Source organism: Leucoraja erinacea, chromosome 9, assembly GCF_028641065.1.
Source record: "Leucoraja erinacea ecotype New England chromosome 9, Leri_hhj_1, whole genome shotgun sequence".
In the NCBI taxonomy this organism is placed as follows: domain Eukaryota; kingdom Metazoa; phylum Chordata; class Chondrichthyes; order Rajiformes; family Rajidae; genus Leucoraja; species Leucoraja erinaceus.
In genome coordinates, this window is record NC_073385.1 from 16,497,843 (window position 1) to 16,517,232 (window position 19,390).

Genomic DNA, 19,390 nt, shown 5'->3' on the forward strand with positions numbered 1-19,390 from the left:
TTTCTTTTTGATGCTGAGGGTTTGACTATATATACACATCACAGGCACTCTGATTTTACAAGCTTTTTTTCCTCCTCTAGATTACTCTGTCGCTTCAGTGAGTCCCATTTTGTTTTAATCTCCCAGAGCTAGCTGACCTCAAGTTGTCATCTCAGATGATGCACGCTTCTGTGGATATTTATGAGGATGGGGCGGGGATGGGGGGTTGGGGTGGGGATGGTTTGGGAATGGGGGGGGGGGGCGGGGTGAATAGCAGGTACAAAGCATACACACGCTCATACAAAAAAAAAGAGACTGAAAGCCAACTGAAGTCATATGGAGAAAAAGTTGTCAAGGCAACGGCGTATTTCCACATGCTAACAGCCTGTCCATTTGCCAGGCAACAAAACAGGACTCGTGATGCAACGGCACCTGTCTCAGCTATGCGTTGCTATGGCAACCTTCCAGCTTCCATGGCTACCATAACGCTAATCACCTCGCTAGGCAGATGTACAGCAGTTCCCTTCTAAGCCCGGCTGTTCATTCAAATCTCCACTTTGATGATTGACCGTCTACGTGTGTGATGGAATGTGCTTTAAACCAAGTAACAAGACGGTTCATTCCCCCTCACAGTGCTCCAAACAGCAGCTGGCTGCGAGCAGATAGCACTGCAGGGAGCTTCAACTCCCCATTTCTTGCTTGCACAACGATAGGTACGAACAAACATTTCAACGTCCCCACCCCTCTCGCTTCACTCCCCAAACAAGGCAGATCAAATTCACCCTCCCATGAGCGGAGGTAAACGAGTGCCTCAGTAAGTCCAGTGCCACATGCTTACCTGCGATATCCCCTTGGGGAAGTGGGAGGTGTATTAAAAACATGAGAGTAAGGATGATACGGCGTCTTTTTCAATGCCTGAATAAGGTTTTGTCTGTATTCTGGATCTATACACCACAAGGAGCCTTTGCCAATACTCTGTAGGAAGAAAGAAAACAGAGGTCATATGTAGCAGGTTTCAAAATTTTATAGAACTGAGCAATTACTTATTTTCTAATAGGCAAATGCGGTGTGCCACAAAAACACAGATATATTTTGTTCAAGAGAAATTCTAAATATTAAGGATTTCCAAAGGCGTACAGTAGGATAGACACAAAATGCTGTAGTAACTTAGCGGGCCAGGCAGCATCTTTAAAGAAAAGGAATAGGTGACATTTCGAGTCGAGGCCTTTCTTTAGACTGAGAGTTGGGAGATGGAACCTTTTCATACCTCTGGTTTCCCTCTCCCCTGAATCTCAGTTTGAAGAAGAGTCTCGATCTGAAACATCACCTATCCCTTTTTCCAGATATGTCGCCTGACCTGCTAAGTTACTCCAGCATTTTGTGTCTATCTTTGGGTAAACCAGCGTCTGCAGTTCCTTCCTACATATTTTGTCTATAGCAGGAGATTGCCCTTGGGCAAGCTGATAAAATCCAAGTCAATGTAATTATTGACCAGAGATACAAGAGACTGCAGATGCTGGAATCTGGAGCAAAATAACGAACTGCTGGAGGAACTCAGCTATTCAACGCTTCAGCGGGGTCTCGACAAGAACACCGATCATCCTTTTGTCTCCATAAATGCTGCCTGACCTGCTGAGCTCCTTCAGCAGTTTGTTTGTCACTCAGATTATTTATTCTTTACACAGCAGCACACTCTGATATATCTGTAACAGTGAGTTTATGCCAACATTCAATATTTGTTTATGTTAAACGGATTGGACATCAGACTTTTCATTCCAAGGTTAATGCCAATGGATAAACAGCAAATTCCTGTGCTCTTTCAAGTACAGTTATTCTATGTGGATCACATTGGCGCGTATGATTTTCACACTTCCACTGTGAAAGCAATGGGCTCATTCCAACAGTTGGATTATACGTCCTTTTAAATTACACCAGTGGCTGGCAAAATCATTGCACTTCACTATCGTACATTATATTGCAGCAGTTCCCAAACATTATTTGGTGTCTATCTATGGTGTAAACCAGTATCTGCAGTTCCTTCCCAAACAGCCTTTATTGTTTACCCAGAGGTGACAAATGTAATTTATTTAATTTTCACTAAGGGAGTTCCATATCAAAAATTCTTGAACGGCTACAATCCTTCGAGTTATAGAGTTGTACGGCACGGAAACGGGACCATTAACTCACACATCCATGCCAATATTGTACCCATCCACACTGATCTGATTTGCATGTATTAGCTTCTTATCCTTCTGTGCCAGGAATGGAGGGATATGGATCATGTGTAGGCAGACCAGATTAGATTATCTTGGCATCATGTTTAGCTTCGACATTATGGGCCTGTCCCTGTACTTTTCTGTTCTATGCCTTGCAAATGTAACTGTCTGTCCAAAGGACGAAGAGTGACCATGTCTGATTCCATCTCCCGTGGTTGCAAAGGAAAGAGTCTGAGGAGGGGGGTGGTTTAGGTAGGATGAATGTCAACATGACTATAATAAACCACTCTAAAGTAAGCTACCCTCCTGACTTGGTCCTTGTAGATACTGAAAGACTTTAGGGTGCTCAGAATAAGTCATTCACCACCCAGCTTTTGACTTGTTCTTAAAGCCAAGGTATTTATGTCGCTTAAATAGAAACAAAATGCTGGAGTAACTCAGCGGGGCAGGCAGCATCTCTGGAATGTGTGACATTTCAAGTTGAGACCCTTCATCAAACCCATTTCCATGTGGTCTGAAGAAGGGCCTCGACCCAAAACATCACCTATTTCATCTCTCCAGAGATGCTGCCTGTCCCGCTGAGTTACTCCAGCATGTTGTGTCTATCTTTGGTATAAACCCATATCTGCAGTTCTTTCCTACACTATTTATGTGGCTTGTTAAATTTAGTTTCTGGATGTTGCACCCCTTCAAGTTGGATGCTGGGGGAATTACGCAATAGGAATGCATTGAATATCAAGAGTTGGTGCTTAGATTCGCTTTTAGTTTGTGATGGTTACTGGCTGGCATGTTTGAGGTGAATGTTACCTACTACTTCTCTGTCCGTGCCTAAATGTTGGCTAGGTCATGCTACAAACAGACATCTGCTGAAGAGCTATTATCCATCATTACCACTTCTGACCTTATGAAGGCAGGAAGGTCATTTGTGGGCCCAGGCCACTGCCCTCAGGAACTTCCGCTAAGGACCTAAAAGTCTCCAATAGCAAAGGGAAAAGTCACGCCGCACAAAGATAAAAGTTCCATGTGCTGTAAAACCAGTCTGACCACTCTTTTGCGATAAATATATTGCACAACACAACATGGATTATTTTGTTGACCAAACCTTTGATATTTAGAGTGGCACCACCAGCAACACTGATGGAGCAAAATTGGGAAATACCTTTAAGGAGCTGCAAGGAATCCCACTGAGAGGGGTAGATTTAGCTGGCAAAAATAAAGAGCATAAATGGAGGGAGAGACGGTGATTGCTTTTGACTGCTAGTAAACACTGTAATCAGCCAAGCTTCTATATGCCAGTAATGTGGTTTTGATAAGTGAGAAGCATCTTGAAGGAGCCTAGCAAGAAAATTTCAGTGATTAAATGATTGAAGGAGGAGCAGAGGGGGAAGAATAACCAACAAACCAAGGTCAGAAAATGGATGGTTGCTGTACTCAAGTACTAAACTGCGTGTTAAGTGGATTATAATGTCATTGAAATTCCAATTTCGATGAAATTAGCATTTTTGGTGCATGGGTATCTCAACATATAGACCATAAGAATATTCCGAAAAACGCAAGGAATCATGGAATTTGTCAAAGATCGAACGTTATAAATTAAAATCGAACGAAGCGCTGTAGATTCAGTGAGTATAGTTTGGGTTCAATTTATTGTCTTTTTTCAGGAGGGGAGAGTCTGGGCAGGGTGGGGGTGGGGAGACCGGTCAGCACCACCATCACCAACAGTACCCGCAGCTCCAGTGGGCGCCTGGCCTGCCCATGGTCGACAGGAGCCCAACCGCAGATTCTCCCTCTCCGACCAGGACGACTCCAGCAGCAGCGGCTCCGAGGCACCCATTTTTGAGAAGAGCCGGCGGCTGCCCGTCTTCAGCAGGATAACTGTATCGGACTGAGGGGAGGGGGGTGGAGGTGGAGGGCTGCTGGCCAGCCCGGCAGGACAGGCAGAGCCGAGCTGGAGCCAGCGGCTGCAAGTCCGGGGCCGCCCAGGCAGCCCAGGTCCACCCCGGACATCTCCGGACAGGGACGGGACACCGGGAAGAGGACGGGGATGACCCAACAGCAACCGCAGCGACTGAGAGCGGACCGCGACCCCGACAACGGACTAAACACAAGTCTGTACACAATGAAGCACCACTGTTGCCAAGACTGTTTTATAGCTAGTGAACTATGACTTGGGCATGTGCAGTCGGAATACCGAACTCGCTTATAGTTTATTGTCATATATACCAAGTTGCATGAAATTCTTTATTCGCATGAAGCTCATTGAGTAAAGATTACACATGGGAACAATAGATAGAAACATAGAAAATAGGTGCAGGAGTAGGCCATTTGGCCCTTCGAGCCTGCACCGTCAACATGATCATGGCTGATCATCCAACTCAGTATCCTGTACCTGCCTTCTCTCCATACCCCCTCTTAAATATAGATACTTTTAGTTTTAGTTTAGGTTAGTTTATTGTGGCAAATTCAAAACAGCAGAATATTGCAAACTCTGTAAAAAACCTAAAATGCAATAATGGAATAACCAAATGAGGGAGAGTTAAAATTCAAAGCAAGAGTAAAAGCAAGTAGTCAAATGGCATATTTCTGCAATGCAAAATTGCAATTATTTGTAACAAACTTAGACACTCAAACAAGGTCGTTTGGGTTCAAAATTAATTCACTCTCAAAATTGCTGAGAAGGATTTCAAATTAGTTAACACACAACAAAATAAGTAAATTTATTGTTGAACTGAATGACCATTCAGTTATTCTGAAATTAGTTATTCTGAAACTAATTCTTAAATTAGTTTGCAGACTGTAATTGTTGCGAGTTTTAATTTCCAGGGTCAGTAAGATGTCATCTTACGTTTGCTAATCCTTGTAGCGGATCAACTATTTTTACACAGTGTTGCTGGGCATTCGAGAAAAACTGCTGAAGGTCCCTTCTTGATCACTATTTAATGACTCCCTGCTAGAAATAGCATGTGAAGCAGGCAAATATTAGCTATCGATATCAAGTTCTGTGCATTACTGGAGTGTAACTGGGATTTATTTAACCTGCAGTAGCCAGAGAAGCCCATTGAACACAACTAAATAACCTTCACAGAACACAAAGTGCAGGAGTAATTCAGCGGGTCAGGCAGCATTTCTGAAGGACATGGATAGGTGATGTTTCCTATTTATGCTCACCAGCGACGTTGCCTATCTAAGTCCTCGGGAGATGCAGCCTGGCCCATTGAATTATTGCATCACTTTATGCAAGATGCCAGCATCTGCAGTTCCATATGTCTCTAAATAACCCGCACACTACTTCCTCTTCAGGAGATATTCACAAAGATAAGGAATTCATAACGCAGACACATTGGGGGGGGGGGGGGGGGGGGGGGGGGGGGGGGGGGCTGTGGCCAGTGGTGTGCTGTTGTTTGTCATCTATATTAATGATTTAGATGCGGGTGACACCAAAATTGGTGCTGTAGTAGGATTTAGTTCAACCTGGAAAATGGGCCATGATTGGCAGATGGAATTTAACTTTGATCGTATTGGAATTTAACTATAACACTATGAGGCGCAAAGTGATGCGTTTTGAGAAGTTAAACCAGGACAGGACATCTATAATGAATGACAAGGCCCTGGGGAGTGTTTTATAGATCATAGAGACCTCGGGTTAAATGAATATAGTTCCTTGACTATGGCAGCACAGGTAGATATGATGGTGAAAAGGGCTGTGACACACTTGCTTTCACTTTACAGGGCAGTGAGTAGGTATGTTACAAAACCTACCTGAATCGCCATTGGGAATCTGCCCTCGGCCATGTCGGCGATTTTGGCGCTGTTTGGAGGGGGCGGGTTTAAAACGCGATTTTTACTAGGCTGTACTAATCGCACATGTTCAGCCTAGTAAATCATTAACGAAAAATCGCTGCAAGACCCGGTCGCAAAAGGTATTATTAGTTTTATAGGCCTCGATAATATAGTTATAATAGTTTTAAAATTACTTTCTCATTTCGCAACCTCTCGCAGCCCCAGGGTTTTATAGAGCAAACAATTAAAGGTATGTACCTTATTTTTACATTAAATGGGGCATATATATAACCCTATATATCAAGTTATCTATAGCGAGTAGCTCATTTTGGGCTTTTTATATCCCGCAGTATTTTTCTCGGCATTTGAGGGCACTAATCCAGCGCTATGTCAACGTTCTAAACCAGCGCGTTCCACATGAACCCACTAGAAAGCCGATTTAAATGGGCATTTATTTACAGCAATTGAACACTAAATTCCTTCCATTTGGCCTATAAATTAATGTAAATTAGATATAAAAATCATGTTATATTGTGAATTATTTGTGAATAATCTTTGGACACTTAGGCTATTTAAAAATGTTAATCTTTCCTTAAGAAATGGGCGTTTGACTATCCAAGATCACAGCTTTTTTGTAATGTCCATTGAAAATCAATAGGGACCAAGATGCTAATTTCCGAGTATGAAAATGGTCATAACTTTTTTAATACTTGAGATATGAAAGTGAATTTGGTGTCAAATTAAACTTATTGTTATGCTTTATCTGATGGGATAAATTGCAGACTTGATTTTTTAAATCTCAAAATTTTGTAACATTGCTACAGTGAGTCGAAGAGTTGGAACATCATGTGACAGCTGTACAAGATGCTGGCAAGACCATGCAGTTCTAGTTGCCATACTATGTATGCTGAGCATTTCAGTATTCTAGTACCTGAAAATCAGTATTTTGTTGAGGAAATCCGTATTTTTACGCGGTGCCATTTTGCTGAAAAAAAATGTTTTTTTTACATGCGGTCATACCCATGTAAGAGTACAAGAATGCATAACTTTGCTACCAATTGACATGTCTTCTTCGCACCTTATTTGACAGTGCATTCATTGCCATCTCTTTGTATACTTCTGTTTGAACGGCTGCTTCCTGCTTTTAGCACCAAATGATGATGTGGAAGCCATTTTGGAAGCCTCCCTTTTCCTCCCTCGCTCTCTCTCCCTCCCTCTCTTTCACTCCCTCTCCCTCCCTCCATCCCTCCCCCTTTCCCTCCCTCTCTTCCTCCATCTATCCTTCCTTTTTTTCTCCCTCCCTCTCTTATTCTCCCTCTCACTCCTTCTCCCTCCCCGAACAGTCTGTGAACAATAGCGCTGTGACCTTAGCGCTGTGTGTAAAGCCCATAGCACTATGTGTAAAGATAATGCCGCTCCAGCTGGTAGCGCTATAATTAGAACTCATAGCTCTGTTCGTTCCCACTCGCTAAACTGACAGCGCTGTTTAAACCTGTAGCGGGACAGGCAGATCAAAACTTACAAAAATAATCATCCAGATCTTGAAATTTAAAATACTAATAGATTTTCTGCTAATAATTATCTGCTATAATTTTTAGAGTTTCAGTATGACTTTTTATATCCTTGCATTTTTTAAGCAGCAAGATGAAACAGGAAGTCGGGCCGATTTTAAAAAAATCCGTATTTTACAAAGCAAATCCGTACATCCGTATTCTTATCGCATTTCCGTACAAAATATGGAAAATCCGTACTACTTGTGATGCAGTGTGTGACTAAGCTGGAGTGGGTGTGGAAACAATTTACAAGGTATTGCCCGAATTGGGGGGACTTGAATGATGAAGAGGTATTGGATAGGATTGCACTGTTTTCCCTGGAATGAAAGAGGCTGAGGGGACCGGAGAGAAGTTAAAAAAAATAATTGGGGACTGTCACAGTCTTTTTTCCCAGGTAGGGGAGGCTAAAACTAGAGGGCATAGGTTTAAGGTGAGATCGGGAAGATTTAAAGGGAACCTGAGAGGCAGCTTTTTCCATCGAGAAGGTGTTGGGTATATGGAACAACTGATAGAGGTGGATTCATTCACAACATTTAAAAGAACTTTGGATACCTACATGGATATCAAAGGATCAAAATGCAGGGAAATGGGACTATCTCAGGAGGCCATCTTGGTCAGCATGGATGAGTTGGGCCAAAGGGTCTATTTCTATGCTGCATAACTCTGCGACTCTAGAAATAGCTCAGGACAAAATATTAGTACAAAACATTATGGATTAAGAAAATATTATGGTTCAAATTAATTATAATTGAGCAGGTTTCTAGTAAAAGCTATAAATCTGATGTAAAACTAATCTGCCAGTGAGGAAAACAAACCTATTTTGGTTAAAAAATGTAAACAAGATAATTGTGGAAACATTTCTATCAGACAAAATCTGTGGAGAGACCAGTAGGTTAATTTATTCAGATGAAGACCTTTCATTAAGACCTACAACTGAAACAAAATATTCCATGATCTCCTCAGAAGGTGCTGGACCTGATGGATTTTGTATTATTTCATATTTCCAACCAATTCTTTGTCCTTCTTTTATATTAATTTGCATATTTCACAGCACATATTTATTATGAAACATGAAGCTATTTGGCCATTGTGCTTGGGCCAGTTCTTAGCAGAACAATCCCATCGGTCCTATTCTCTCTCACTTCTTGTAGCTCAATAACTACTGCACTCCCACATGTCCGTTAGCTCCCTATTAATTCTATTAGCAGTGAATTACACAAAGGGGTAACATACAGTTGCCAATTAATCATCATCATCATCATCGGCAGTCACTTGAAACGAGTACGACTGTCCTCTCATGGAGGACGCCTGTGCGTGACTTTGTTTAACGTGGGGAGACTGGTGCACAGACAGTCACCACACGGTCCTTGACAGATCTGGGTCAGGATCCAGTGCCATGGAGTCCAAGACGATGGTATACGCCCATTTCTGCTGCAGCCTTCATCCGCCTTCCCAGCCGTTGTGATGCTCCACTAAGGTCCGCCATCGTCCTCTGCCTGTTCCACTGTTGAGGTCTTGGTTGGATTGCTCTTTGTCAGAGACCTCCCCCTCGATCTTACCGCCATGGGTGGCCCTACCAGGGGCATAGCTCCAGACGGCATCGCTCTCAGGATCTCAGGACCACCACCACCATCACCAGGCTTCTCCACCATGGCAAGGTGACAATCCATGGAGAATCAATACCAATGCTTCTGTCACTGGGAATTTGTTTTCAACTCTAAACATTTTGGAATTCAATTTTTTTCACTTTAACATGTTCTTTTTTCATATTTTGAAGGGATATCCCAGGTGGTATTGAGACAACCATATAACAAAATGATTTGCTATTTTGTTGAGGACAATGGAATCTAAGCACTAAAGGCAAACAATTGCCATTAGGATGCCTATCAGTCTAGAGACTTCTATGTTTTTGGTGTGCTCTGAATATCAGCTTTGGTGGTCAGTCTCTGAAGTGATCTAAGCATGATAAATTTGCTTGGACTAAACACTTAGATAACCATAAAATAGCGAGGCAATATAAATCATTTGAGACCTGAACAGGATATCGTGCTGTTCATTAGCCCTCACTGCGTTTCCCAAATTTGTCCATGTAAAAAGAGGCAAGGCCAGATAAATATTAACAAACTCTCAGCATAGAATTGTATGCATTGAGGTACAGGTTAAGAATCCTGCACTCCATTCAAATATGTTTCATTGCTGACTTTATGTGGGTCTGGAATCGTCCCCAACGTCTAATCTCAGAGTTAAAATAATAGTGTCAACTTTTTGCCTTTCACCCCCTCCTGAGCAATGTCTTGAGATTTTGATCACGTTTCTTCAAAGGCAGCACTTCAAAAGTACGTACTTTGGCGTATTTTTATTTTGTTTTAAAATAACCCAGATTGATTCACTTTAAGAGAAAGTGTTACAGCTTCAGGCAATGGTGGTGTATATTAAAAGCCAAGACGCCTATCTGAGAAGCATCCTGCCTACTTTGAATGGAGGTGCAATTGCTCTTTGTAACCTCACTAATGTACATAAAGTCATAACTGTATGATCTCTATTTACATAACTATTTGTAAAAAGCTGGGCCGAAAGATCTAAACAATGCAGTGCACTCAGCTTACCAGGTATTGTTCAGATCTTTATGCCCTTTAAGCCCTGCTTTTTTTTACAACTAGGTATGTAAATACAGATCAGTTTCTCAACATCGCAGTTTCTTCTGAAGCAACATAGCACAACATGTGAACGAGTCTGAAGAAGGGCCTCAACCCGAAACGTCATCTATTCCTTTTCTCCAGAGATGCTGCCTGACCCGCTGAGATAATCCAGCATTTTGTATCTATCTTTGGTATAAACCAGCATCTGCAGTTCCTTCCTACACACAACATATATGGACACTGCATTCCAATTAAATAGAGGCGTAGGGCGCTTATTGCAACTGTGCCCATTTGAATTTGGGAATCTAATTAAACAACTGAAGATTTTGTCTTTCTACCATCTAGAGGTGATTGCTGATGATATTTTAAGCCAAACAGCATAGTGTGTGAAAAAAAATCCAGCGGTGATAGATACATAAGAAAATTAACGCAATAAACTTAAATAGTTTGCACCATTAGAGCACATTCTTAAGTACAATACCACCTCCAGTATACTAAACATCAGTATGTAAAGTAAAGCTGGTGGCAATACAGATCAAGGATGATTAGAATGTAATCAAAAGTGGTCAAAACAGGCCTACGAAAAAAAATAAAATTAATATATTAAATTCTTCCTTTACCCTAACTAGGTTCATTAGCATAATAACTTCTTGTTGTGCTTCGATTCATGTCATTAAGCAGCAGATTGCACACACAATTAAAGCATTAATTTTCACACTTGTTACTAGAAATTTAAAGCATGAATCATTTATGGACACCGTTCACATAGTAATTATGCCAGTCATTTTCTTCATTTCAAAACGGGACCAGCTAACCAGTTAACCATTTCTACAGCACAGCAAGGTTGGGGCTAGAGGTGCGACAGCAATTTAAATTTCCAAATGCATTTTAACAATGGAAAAATCAATAATGTTTACGGCCACTTTCTTAATGATTTACCAGCATATGACATGACAGTTGGCATGCTGCTCCAGAAGTTCATCCAACCCCGAAACTCAATAATGTTTTCAATCATCAGGAAAAAGATGTGGATTATACATCTGTTTCCATAGCAACATGTAGTAGTTCCAAGCATAATCTCTGCAAACAGTTATCTAAATTTGTCTTCTGAACATTCCATTACCCCATATCCTTAATCACATTAACTACTTTGCCAAGTGTATCAGTTTTATTAAAATTCTTTCAAAAGAATTAAATAGTGCCCTCACTGACACAGGCACACAGCTTGGATTCAGATACAGTCAACCTCATATTGTAATCAAAACTTCAATATTTTTGCCAGTAAATCCCACCATTGTTCATATCTTCCCCTATCCCTTCACTTTCCCCAGGGAATACTTTCTCCGGGACTCACTGGTTCTCCATTCATCCCTTCCCACCCATCACTGCCCAAGCACTTTCCCCTGCAACAGTAGGAGATGCAATATCTGCCCCTACACCTCCACTATCACCATCACCTGGCAACCAAACAGCTCTTCCTGGTGAAGCAGAGATTCACATGCAGGCAACCATTTTGCTGATCACCTGCACTCTGTCCATCATGGCCATCTGGGGCTCCCACTTGGTCGCCACTTCAATTATCTTCCCCAATTCCACATTGACCCGTCTATCCTCAGCATCCTCCACCACCCAAGTGAGGCCAAATGCACGCCAGAGGAACAGCACCTCATATCCACCTCGGTTGTCCACAAGCTGATGGCATGAATATTAAGTAGAACCAAAGAACTGCAGAAGCTAGTTTATACCAGCGTGCTGGAATAACTCAGTACAGAGACAAAAAGAAATGTGGCCGCCAAGGAACGCAGGGGCATCTCCTGTGGAAAGGTGAATCGACACAGGCGGAGGGTGGGTGTGCCGTGCCTATTGCCGCCGTAATTTTACCGTGGATTCGTTAGCTTTAGACAGGCAAAGGCACTGAATGGGGCTGACATTTTAAATTTCGTTGTACACCCAAGGACAATGACATAAAGAAACATTCTATGCATTCTATTCTAGCATCTCTGGCGAGAAGGATTGGTGAACTGGCGGGACCTTATTTCATTCTTTAGAGTCGAAGAAGAGTCCGACCGAAAAACCTCTTTTTCCCAGGGCTGTTGCCAGCTATCTGTCGCCTCTATTGTGAACATTAAATCTAGTCGCCATCCCCCTCAATTATCTCCCCAGTTTGTCTTACTCCACTATTGACCCGTTCTATCCTCAGCATTCCATCCGCCCATCCCTAGTAGGCTTTTCATCAATCCCTCCCCCAGAGGCTCACAACTCTTTGGCACCTCATCTTCCCTTCCCAACAGGTTGTACTGCAAGCTGGATGGTTATCTCCATGCAATATTCAGTAGAAACAACTAGAACTGTCTAGAAGCTAGCTTTTATACCTCTCACCGTTTTATACTGTCCATCTCTCTGGAGTAACTTCAGAAAAGAGGGTCAAACATCAGTGTCTGGCGATCCAAGGATTCTGGTGCATCCTCCAGCTGGTCTGTCATTTGCACTCAGCTTACCTATATTGAGACATTCATTCTTTAAGAGTATTTGAAGAAGGGTGGTGAACTCTGAAAGTCACCACAGGTTATCAATTCCTTCTATCCAGGGCTCATTTGCCATTTTATCCCGCTGAAAGAGTTACTCCAGCACATTTGTTTCTGACTTCTTCCTTCTGGAAGATGAAGGTACTTAAACATCACTAGTCTTCCCCAAAATTCAGGTAACCCAATCACCTTTTCCCCCATCATTCGCTTCTAACTACCAGTTCTTATCTTACTCTTCACCCTACTTGACCAGGTTAATTTCTTCACTACATTGCACATATGCCCATCGAAAACCTACGAATACATTCTTTTCAGGTCTTGAAAAGGTTCCCCCGAGGGCGGCCCCAGAGGTTCAAGCGGAATGTCGGTCCTCGAAAAAAAAGGGGAACTAAATCCTATTCATAAAAGAGAAGGTGAGGGTATATTGCCAGGGTTAATAATTGACCAATATGCAGGTCTGCCCCATTAAAATCTCCCAGTAGACTGGCGATACACAGTGTATCGTGAGTTGTGGGAACTTTTTAACTCTCCACAAATGTCCTCCCTCCCACCCCACCTGACCCCTGATGCTTCACCTTCATGTCACCAAACCACCTCCTCTCCCTCGCACTGCACCGGCGCGGGGGCTTTGCACTGTCTTCACGTTGGAGCCAGTGCCATGCGGAGACGTCTTGCCCCCACCCCAGGCCCACTGCAAGCACGGAGAAACCCAGAGTTTACAGCCAGCTGCCCAGCCCCGTTCTCCAGAGGAACTCACTTTCCAGAAAAGAGGCTGTGAGGTCTCCAGCCAAAACTGAGGACTGGGAACTGTGGGGTTGTTTGTGCAGAGGGAGGGGGCAAGGGCGGTACAGTTCCAGTCTCACATTGAGGGGGGGTGCTGAGACGTCCCAACAGCACCGACTGTCAAGCAGGAGATCAGAGTCATTTGCACTCTAGCTTACCCCGGTATACACAGGACACGGGTTGCGGATGATACTCAGGCTGTGGGCCAACTGCCAGTGTCTTAACCTGTGGTCCTGAGAGCCACCCCCTGGACAGGAGCTGAGAGACGTCAGGACCACCAGTCCATCCCCGATGCGCCGCTACAGCGACAAGTTCATCACAGCCCGATTCCTTCTATCGAGACCCCCACCCCACTGTGCACGGAGATTGTCAGGAAGACAGAACAACTATAGCCCAGCCCCGTCAACTCCAGGAACCCGGGTTGCGGATGCCAGCTCGGGCTGTGGGCGAACATTCACTTTCGCCGTAGCAGATCTTCTTCCTTCTGGGAGAAGATGAAGGGGCAATCACTTGAAAGCTGCCCACACAGTCAGTACACCTCTCCTACACTTGTCTTCCCCAAAGTATCGCAGATTCCCCCTAAATCCCAATCACCTTTCAAACTCCATTTCTCGCAAGTGCTCGAGTAATGCCGGGATCGATAAAACTCGCGACCTTATTTACAACCGAGCACTCTCATGAGCCAGCCGTTAAAATCTACGCTAAAAATCTTCCATTCCGAAAGCCGAAAAATTCTGAATTACGAAAAGTGTCTGGTCCCAAGGCTTTCAGATAAAAGGTTGTGCACCTGTACTACATATTGCACAACAATCTTTGCACCATTTAGCCGTTTTGCATTGGTCATTACATTTATTATTGTATTTATAGTATTTATAGTTCACTGCAAGCTCCATGCACACTCGGAATTTCATTGCACGAAAGTTCAAGTTTAAGTTTGCATTTATTGTCACTTGACCAATTAAGGTACAATGAAATTTGAGTTACAATACAGCCATACTAAGTGAAAAGAACACAATACACACATAAAATAAATTTAACATAAACATCCACCACAGAACACATTCCTAGTGTGTTGATAGTAAACTAATCTAATCAACATAGCCATTTATTGCCTTCTCCTTCGTTTGTTTATCCACTTCTACTTAAATGTACCTGCTCTCTTCATATCAACAAACACATAGCAGTAGATGCTGCATTTTAACTAATCTTTCTCTTTAAAGAAGAATGTTTCTAATTTCTTATTGAATTTACAATGTCGAATCATGTCATAAGAAACAGGCCCTTCGGTCCACCTCGGTCATGCTGGCCATCAACTACACCTCTAAAATAATCCCATTTACCAGAACTTGGTCTATACTCTTCCACGCCTTGATGATGCATATTTACTTGTGAAATATTGTTCGTCCATGTCTTCCCCTCCATATGGATGAAAACCTCAATACCCCTCGAAATCTCATGCCCCTTGCCTTAAACCTACATCCCCTAGATTTAGAGACATTCCAGTAAATGCACAGCACAGAAACAGGCCATTCGGTACAACCAATCTATGGTGTTTTTTATACTCTATAAGTCTCCTCCCAATTTGCATCCAAGTCTAAAAGCGTAACCCTCTATTTCCTCTTCTTCGTGTGCTTCTTCAGCCATTTATATTGATATTAAATTCCATGTTCACATTTCCCTTTAGGAAAAAAAAAATTCCCAAATGCTCGTAGAAACATAGATAGAAACATAGAGAATAGGTGCAGGAGGAGGCCATTTGGCCCTTCAAGCCAGCACCGCCATTCATTGTGATCATGGTTGATCGTCCCCAATCAGTAACCCGTGCCTGCCTTCTCCCCATATCCCTTGATTCCACTAGCCCCTAGAGCTCTATCTAACTCTCTTTTAAATCCATCCAGTGATTTGGCCTCCACTGCCCTCTGTGGCAGGGAATTCCACAAATTCACAACTCTCTGGGTGAAAACGTTTTTTCTTACCTCAGACTTAAATGGCCTCCCTTTATTCTAAGACTGTGGCCCCTGGTTCTGGACTCGCCCAACATTGGGAACATTTTTCCTGCATCTAGCTTGTCCAGTCCTTTTATAATTTTATATGTTTCTATACGATATCCCCTCATCCTTCTAAACTCCAGTGAATACAAGCCTAGTCTCTTGTGGCCATCTTGGAGAGCTTCTTGCTATGCTCTTCACCATAAATAGAAACATTCTACCAATGTTTTTCATCATTTTCAGACCTTTCCTCAAGATCACCACCTACTTTTTTTCCAACAGGGAGTGACCATGCTTTATACCAACTGCTTTCTGACTGAAGTAGCAAATCATTCTGCTACTTGTTCCCTGACACCATGTTTTCTGATGTTTGTCATTGTTTAATTGGATAGCTTATCCAAGCCTTTTGAAAGTCTAGAGAGATCACGACCACTGCATTAACATTGCCCACTCTATTAACTTTCAAAAACATTCAGAATTGTTTAAAAAATGTTTTTCCTTTAAAAATCTATGCTATTTAATATTAGACTTAATTTACATCAATTATTTTATTCTCTCCTTCAGTAGGGATCCAATTACTTTCTTTTACAACTAATTTGTTGTCTTCAATAGTTCCTTGAATGTGCTCTTATCCTTAAAAACACGTATTACATTACTTTTTCTAAAGAATTATATATTCATGGCAATGCCTTTGCTATCTCTTTCATAGCTTCTACTAAATGTAGAGCAGCAATCAAACCAGAGCTAGAGTAGGGTTACCCTGAGTATGGTTAGTTTATTTAATATATCACTTGTTTTATTTTGTTTAAACACATTCAACTTGATTGCACATCTCATCAATGTTATGTCTACCTGATCTATTTCTGCATAAATATGGAATAATGATATAATATAAAATAAAGACACAAAGTGCTGAAGTAACTCAACAGATCAAGCACATCTCTGGAGAACACCCATAGGTGATGTTTCGGGTTGGGACGCTTCAGACAACTGAACACAGAATCTGAAGAAGGGTCACGACCCAAAGCGTCACCTATCCATGTTTTCCAGAGATGCCGCCTGACCCGCTGAGTTACTCCAGCACTTTGTGTCGTGTTTTAGAAACATAGAAATATAGAAAATAGGTGCAGGAGGAGGCCATTCAGCCCTTCGAGCCAACACCGCCATTCATTGTGATCATGGCTGATCGTCCCCAATCAATAACCCGTGCCTGCCTTGATTCCACTAGCCCCTAGATTCCCATATCTCTTGATTCCACTAGCCCCTAGAACTCTATCTAACTCTCTCATAAATCCATCCAGTGATTTGGCCTCAACTGCCCTCTGTGGCAGGGAATTCCACAAATTCACAACTCTCTGGGTGAAAAAGTTTTTTCTCACCTCAGTCTTAAATGGCCTCCCCTATATTCTAAGACTGTGGCCCCTGTTTCTGGACTCGCCCAACATTGGGAACATTCCTGCATTAGCTTGCCCAGTCCTTTTGTAAGATCCCCCCTCAACCTTCTAAACTCCAGTGAATACAAGCCTAGTCTTTCCAATCATTCCTCATATGACAGTCCCGCCATCAAAGGTTCAATCGTGTGAACCTGTGCTGCACTGCCTCAATCACTAAGGATGTCATTCCTCAAATTAGGAGACCAAAACTGTACGCAATACTCCAGATGTGGTCTTACCAGAGCCCTATACAACTGCAGAAGAACCTCTCTATTCCTATACTGAAATCCTCTTGTTTTGTTAACCAGCATTTGCGGTTCCTTGTGCCTAATGATTTAATGTGCTACCATCTCCCTGCATTTACTTGAAATTTTGTCCTCTCTTTCCCTTATGGCCTTATTCCCATCCCAATATCCTCCTTAATGCTTGATCATTTATTTCCATAGATCCTCTACATTCCTAAAAGTTGTTTGGCCTCTCTTAATTCTTTCATTTCCCTCTTATCATGCATTCCCCTGATCATTATGTGTATAATATAACCATCTTCCCTTATCCTCAATTGCTCTCTTATAAATTTGATAATTTATCCATGGCTTCTTAGAACTCTTTAGTTTATTTCCTTTTATGTGAAATATATTTTTACAATGGTCTATAAACCCATTTTAAATATTCCCAATGTCCTGCATCACTGTTTGCCAATAGTGCTGGCCATTTTATCTTCCCAACTTTGACGAATCAGATTTTCCTCTGATTTATTATGGACACTGTGTGCATTTTTGTACAGAGCATTTAACTCGATTTTAATGAAAGTCTCCTTCACATTATGGTAAACCATCTTTTTTAACCCCTGCTTTTTAACTCATTTGCTTATGGGCCTTTGATGCACTCCTTTAACTTCTTTTTGAATACTCCATTTCTCTAACTTGTTTACATTTAACTTAGTTACGTTTCTTGGAGATCTCTCTGAAATATTCTTCTTCTGGAGATGTATTTCCTTGCTTTGTTACTTTGTAACTTTCAATAGTTTAGTTCATCTATGCTGTTCTTTAAGAGTTGTTCAATAAACATCAACAATCCCTTTGATTTAGCAAGGAGAACGTGATCTTTTAATGAAAATGCATCACATTTGTCTATAATACATTTTATTGTCCAATTAGCTAATCAATGTGTAATTATGTTTACATCCTGTTCTATTATCATGCAAATGTCATTAATTTTAACCATAACTAAATTTGGTGCGGGATTTATATTATATATTCTATTTTCAAATCCTTAATGCAAATTGAGAGTCACAATAGTTCGAACAGCAAGAACTCATTCTTTTCCTGCCATTCTGAGTAGCTACCCACAAGTTGTACTGGTCATCTGAAAGCCAGTCACTATTCATTCTGCTGCATGACCCTAATTCAAAATGCTTTGATCACAAACATAGAAGGATTTAGAAAAACGGAGTGTGTTATATCCAATTCATTACACTCATCTACTCTTTCGATATTTCAAAGAATTCATTAAGGTTGGGGCCCTTCTCTTTTGAACTCCAGGCCAACTTTCCTTTTCATGTACAATTCATTTCTCGAGACTTCTGTATTAGGTTAGGCTTTATTATTGTCACGTGTACCAAGGGCAGTGAAAAGTTGTTTTGTATGCTATCCAATCAAATCAGATAATACTATACATAAATACAGTCAAGCCAACCCCAAGTACGTTTGTGAAGGTTGTGTAAATTTCTTGCCTATACATTCATATAAATATTTTACCAGCATAATCATTTCACAAACGTTGCTTCAGTCATTTTCTTACTGGCAAGCTGAAACATGGTTGCAACAAAAGTTTGGCGATGCTCCTGTATTTAAGGTCATAAGTGACAGTAGTAGAATTAGGCCAGTCAGCTCACTCAAGTCTACTCCGCTATTCAATCATGGCTGATCTAACTCCCTCATAACCCCATTCTCCTGTCTTCTCCCCATAACCTCTGACACCTGTACTAATCTAAAATATATCTATCTCTGCCTTAAAAATATCAATTGACTTGGCCTGCACAGCCTTCTGTGGCAAAGAATTCCATAGATGCACCACCCTCTGACTAAAGACATTTCTCCTCATTTCCTAAAAGAACATCCTTTAATTCTGAGGCTATGACCTCGTGTCCTAGACTCTCCAGCTAGTGGAAACATCCTCTCCACATCCACTCTATCCAAGCCTTTCACTATTCTGTAAGTTTCAATGAGGTCCCCCCTTCATTCTTCTAAACTCCATCGAGTACAGGCCCAGTGCTGACAAACGCTCATCATAGGATAACCTGCTCATTTTTGGGATCATTCTTGTAAACCTCCTCTGGACCCTCTCCAGAGCCAGCACATCCTTCCTCAGATATGGTGCCCAAAATTGCTCACAATATTCCAAATGCTGCCTTACCAGCATTGCACCAATTAAAAACCGCACCATAAATATAGGTTATTGATGTTAATTCCTACGTCAATAAAACATCTTATTT

The 19,390-nt window shown here is 41.8% G+C and overlaps 1 protein-coding gene across 6 annotated transcripts in view; it reads right to left on the reverse strand.

Moving 5' to 3' along the window:
* foxn3 (forkhead box N3) overlaps positions 1–19,390 on the reverse strand; it is a 329,549-nt gene that overhangs the window by 136,820 nt on the left and 173,339 nt on the right. For all 6 annotated transcript variants that reach the window (XM_055640202.1, XM_055640201.1, XM_055640200.1 and 3 more), the window contains one exon: positions 818–954. In XM_055640202.1, the coding sequence (XP_055496177.1) occupies positions 818–954 (137 nt within the window). The remainder of the gene's footprint in view (positions 1–817; positions 955–19,390) is intronic.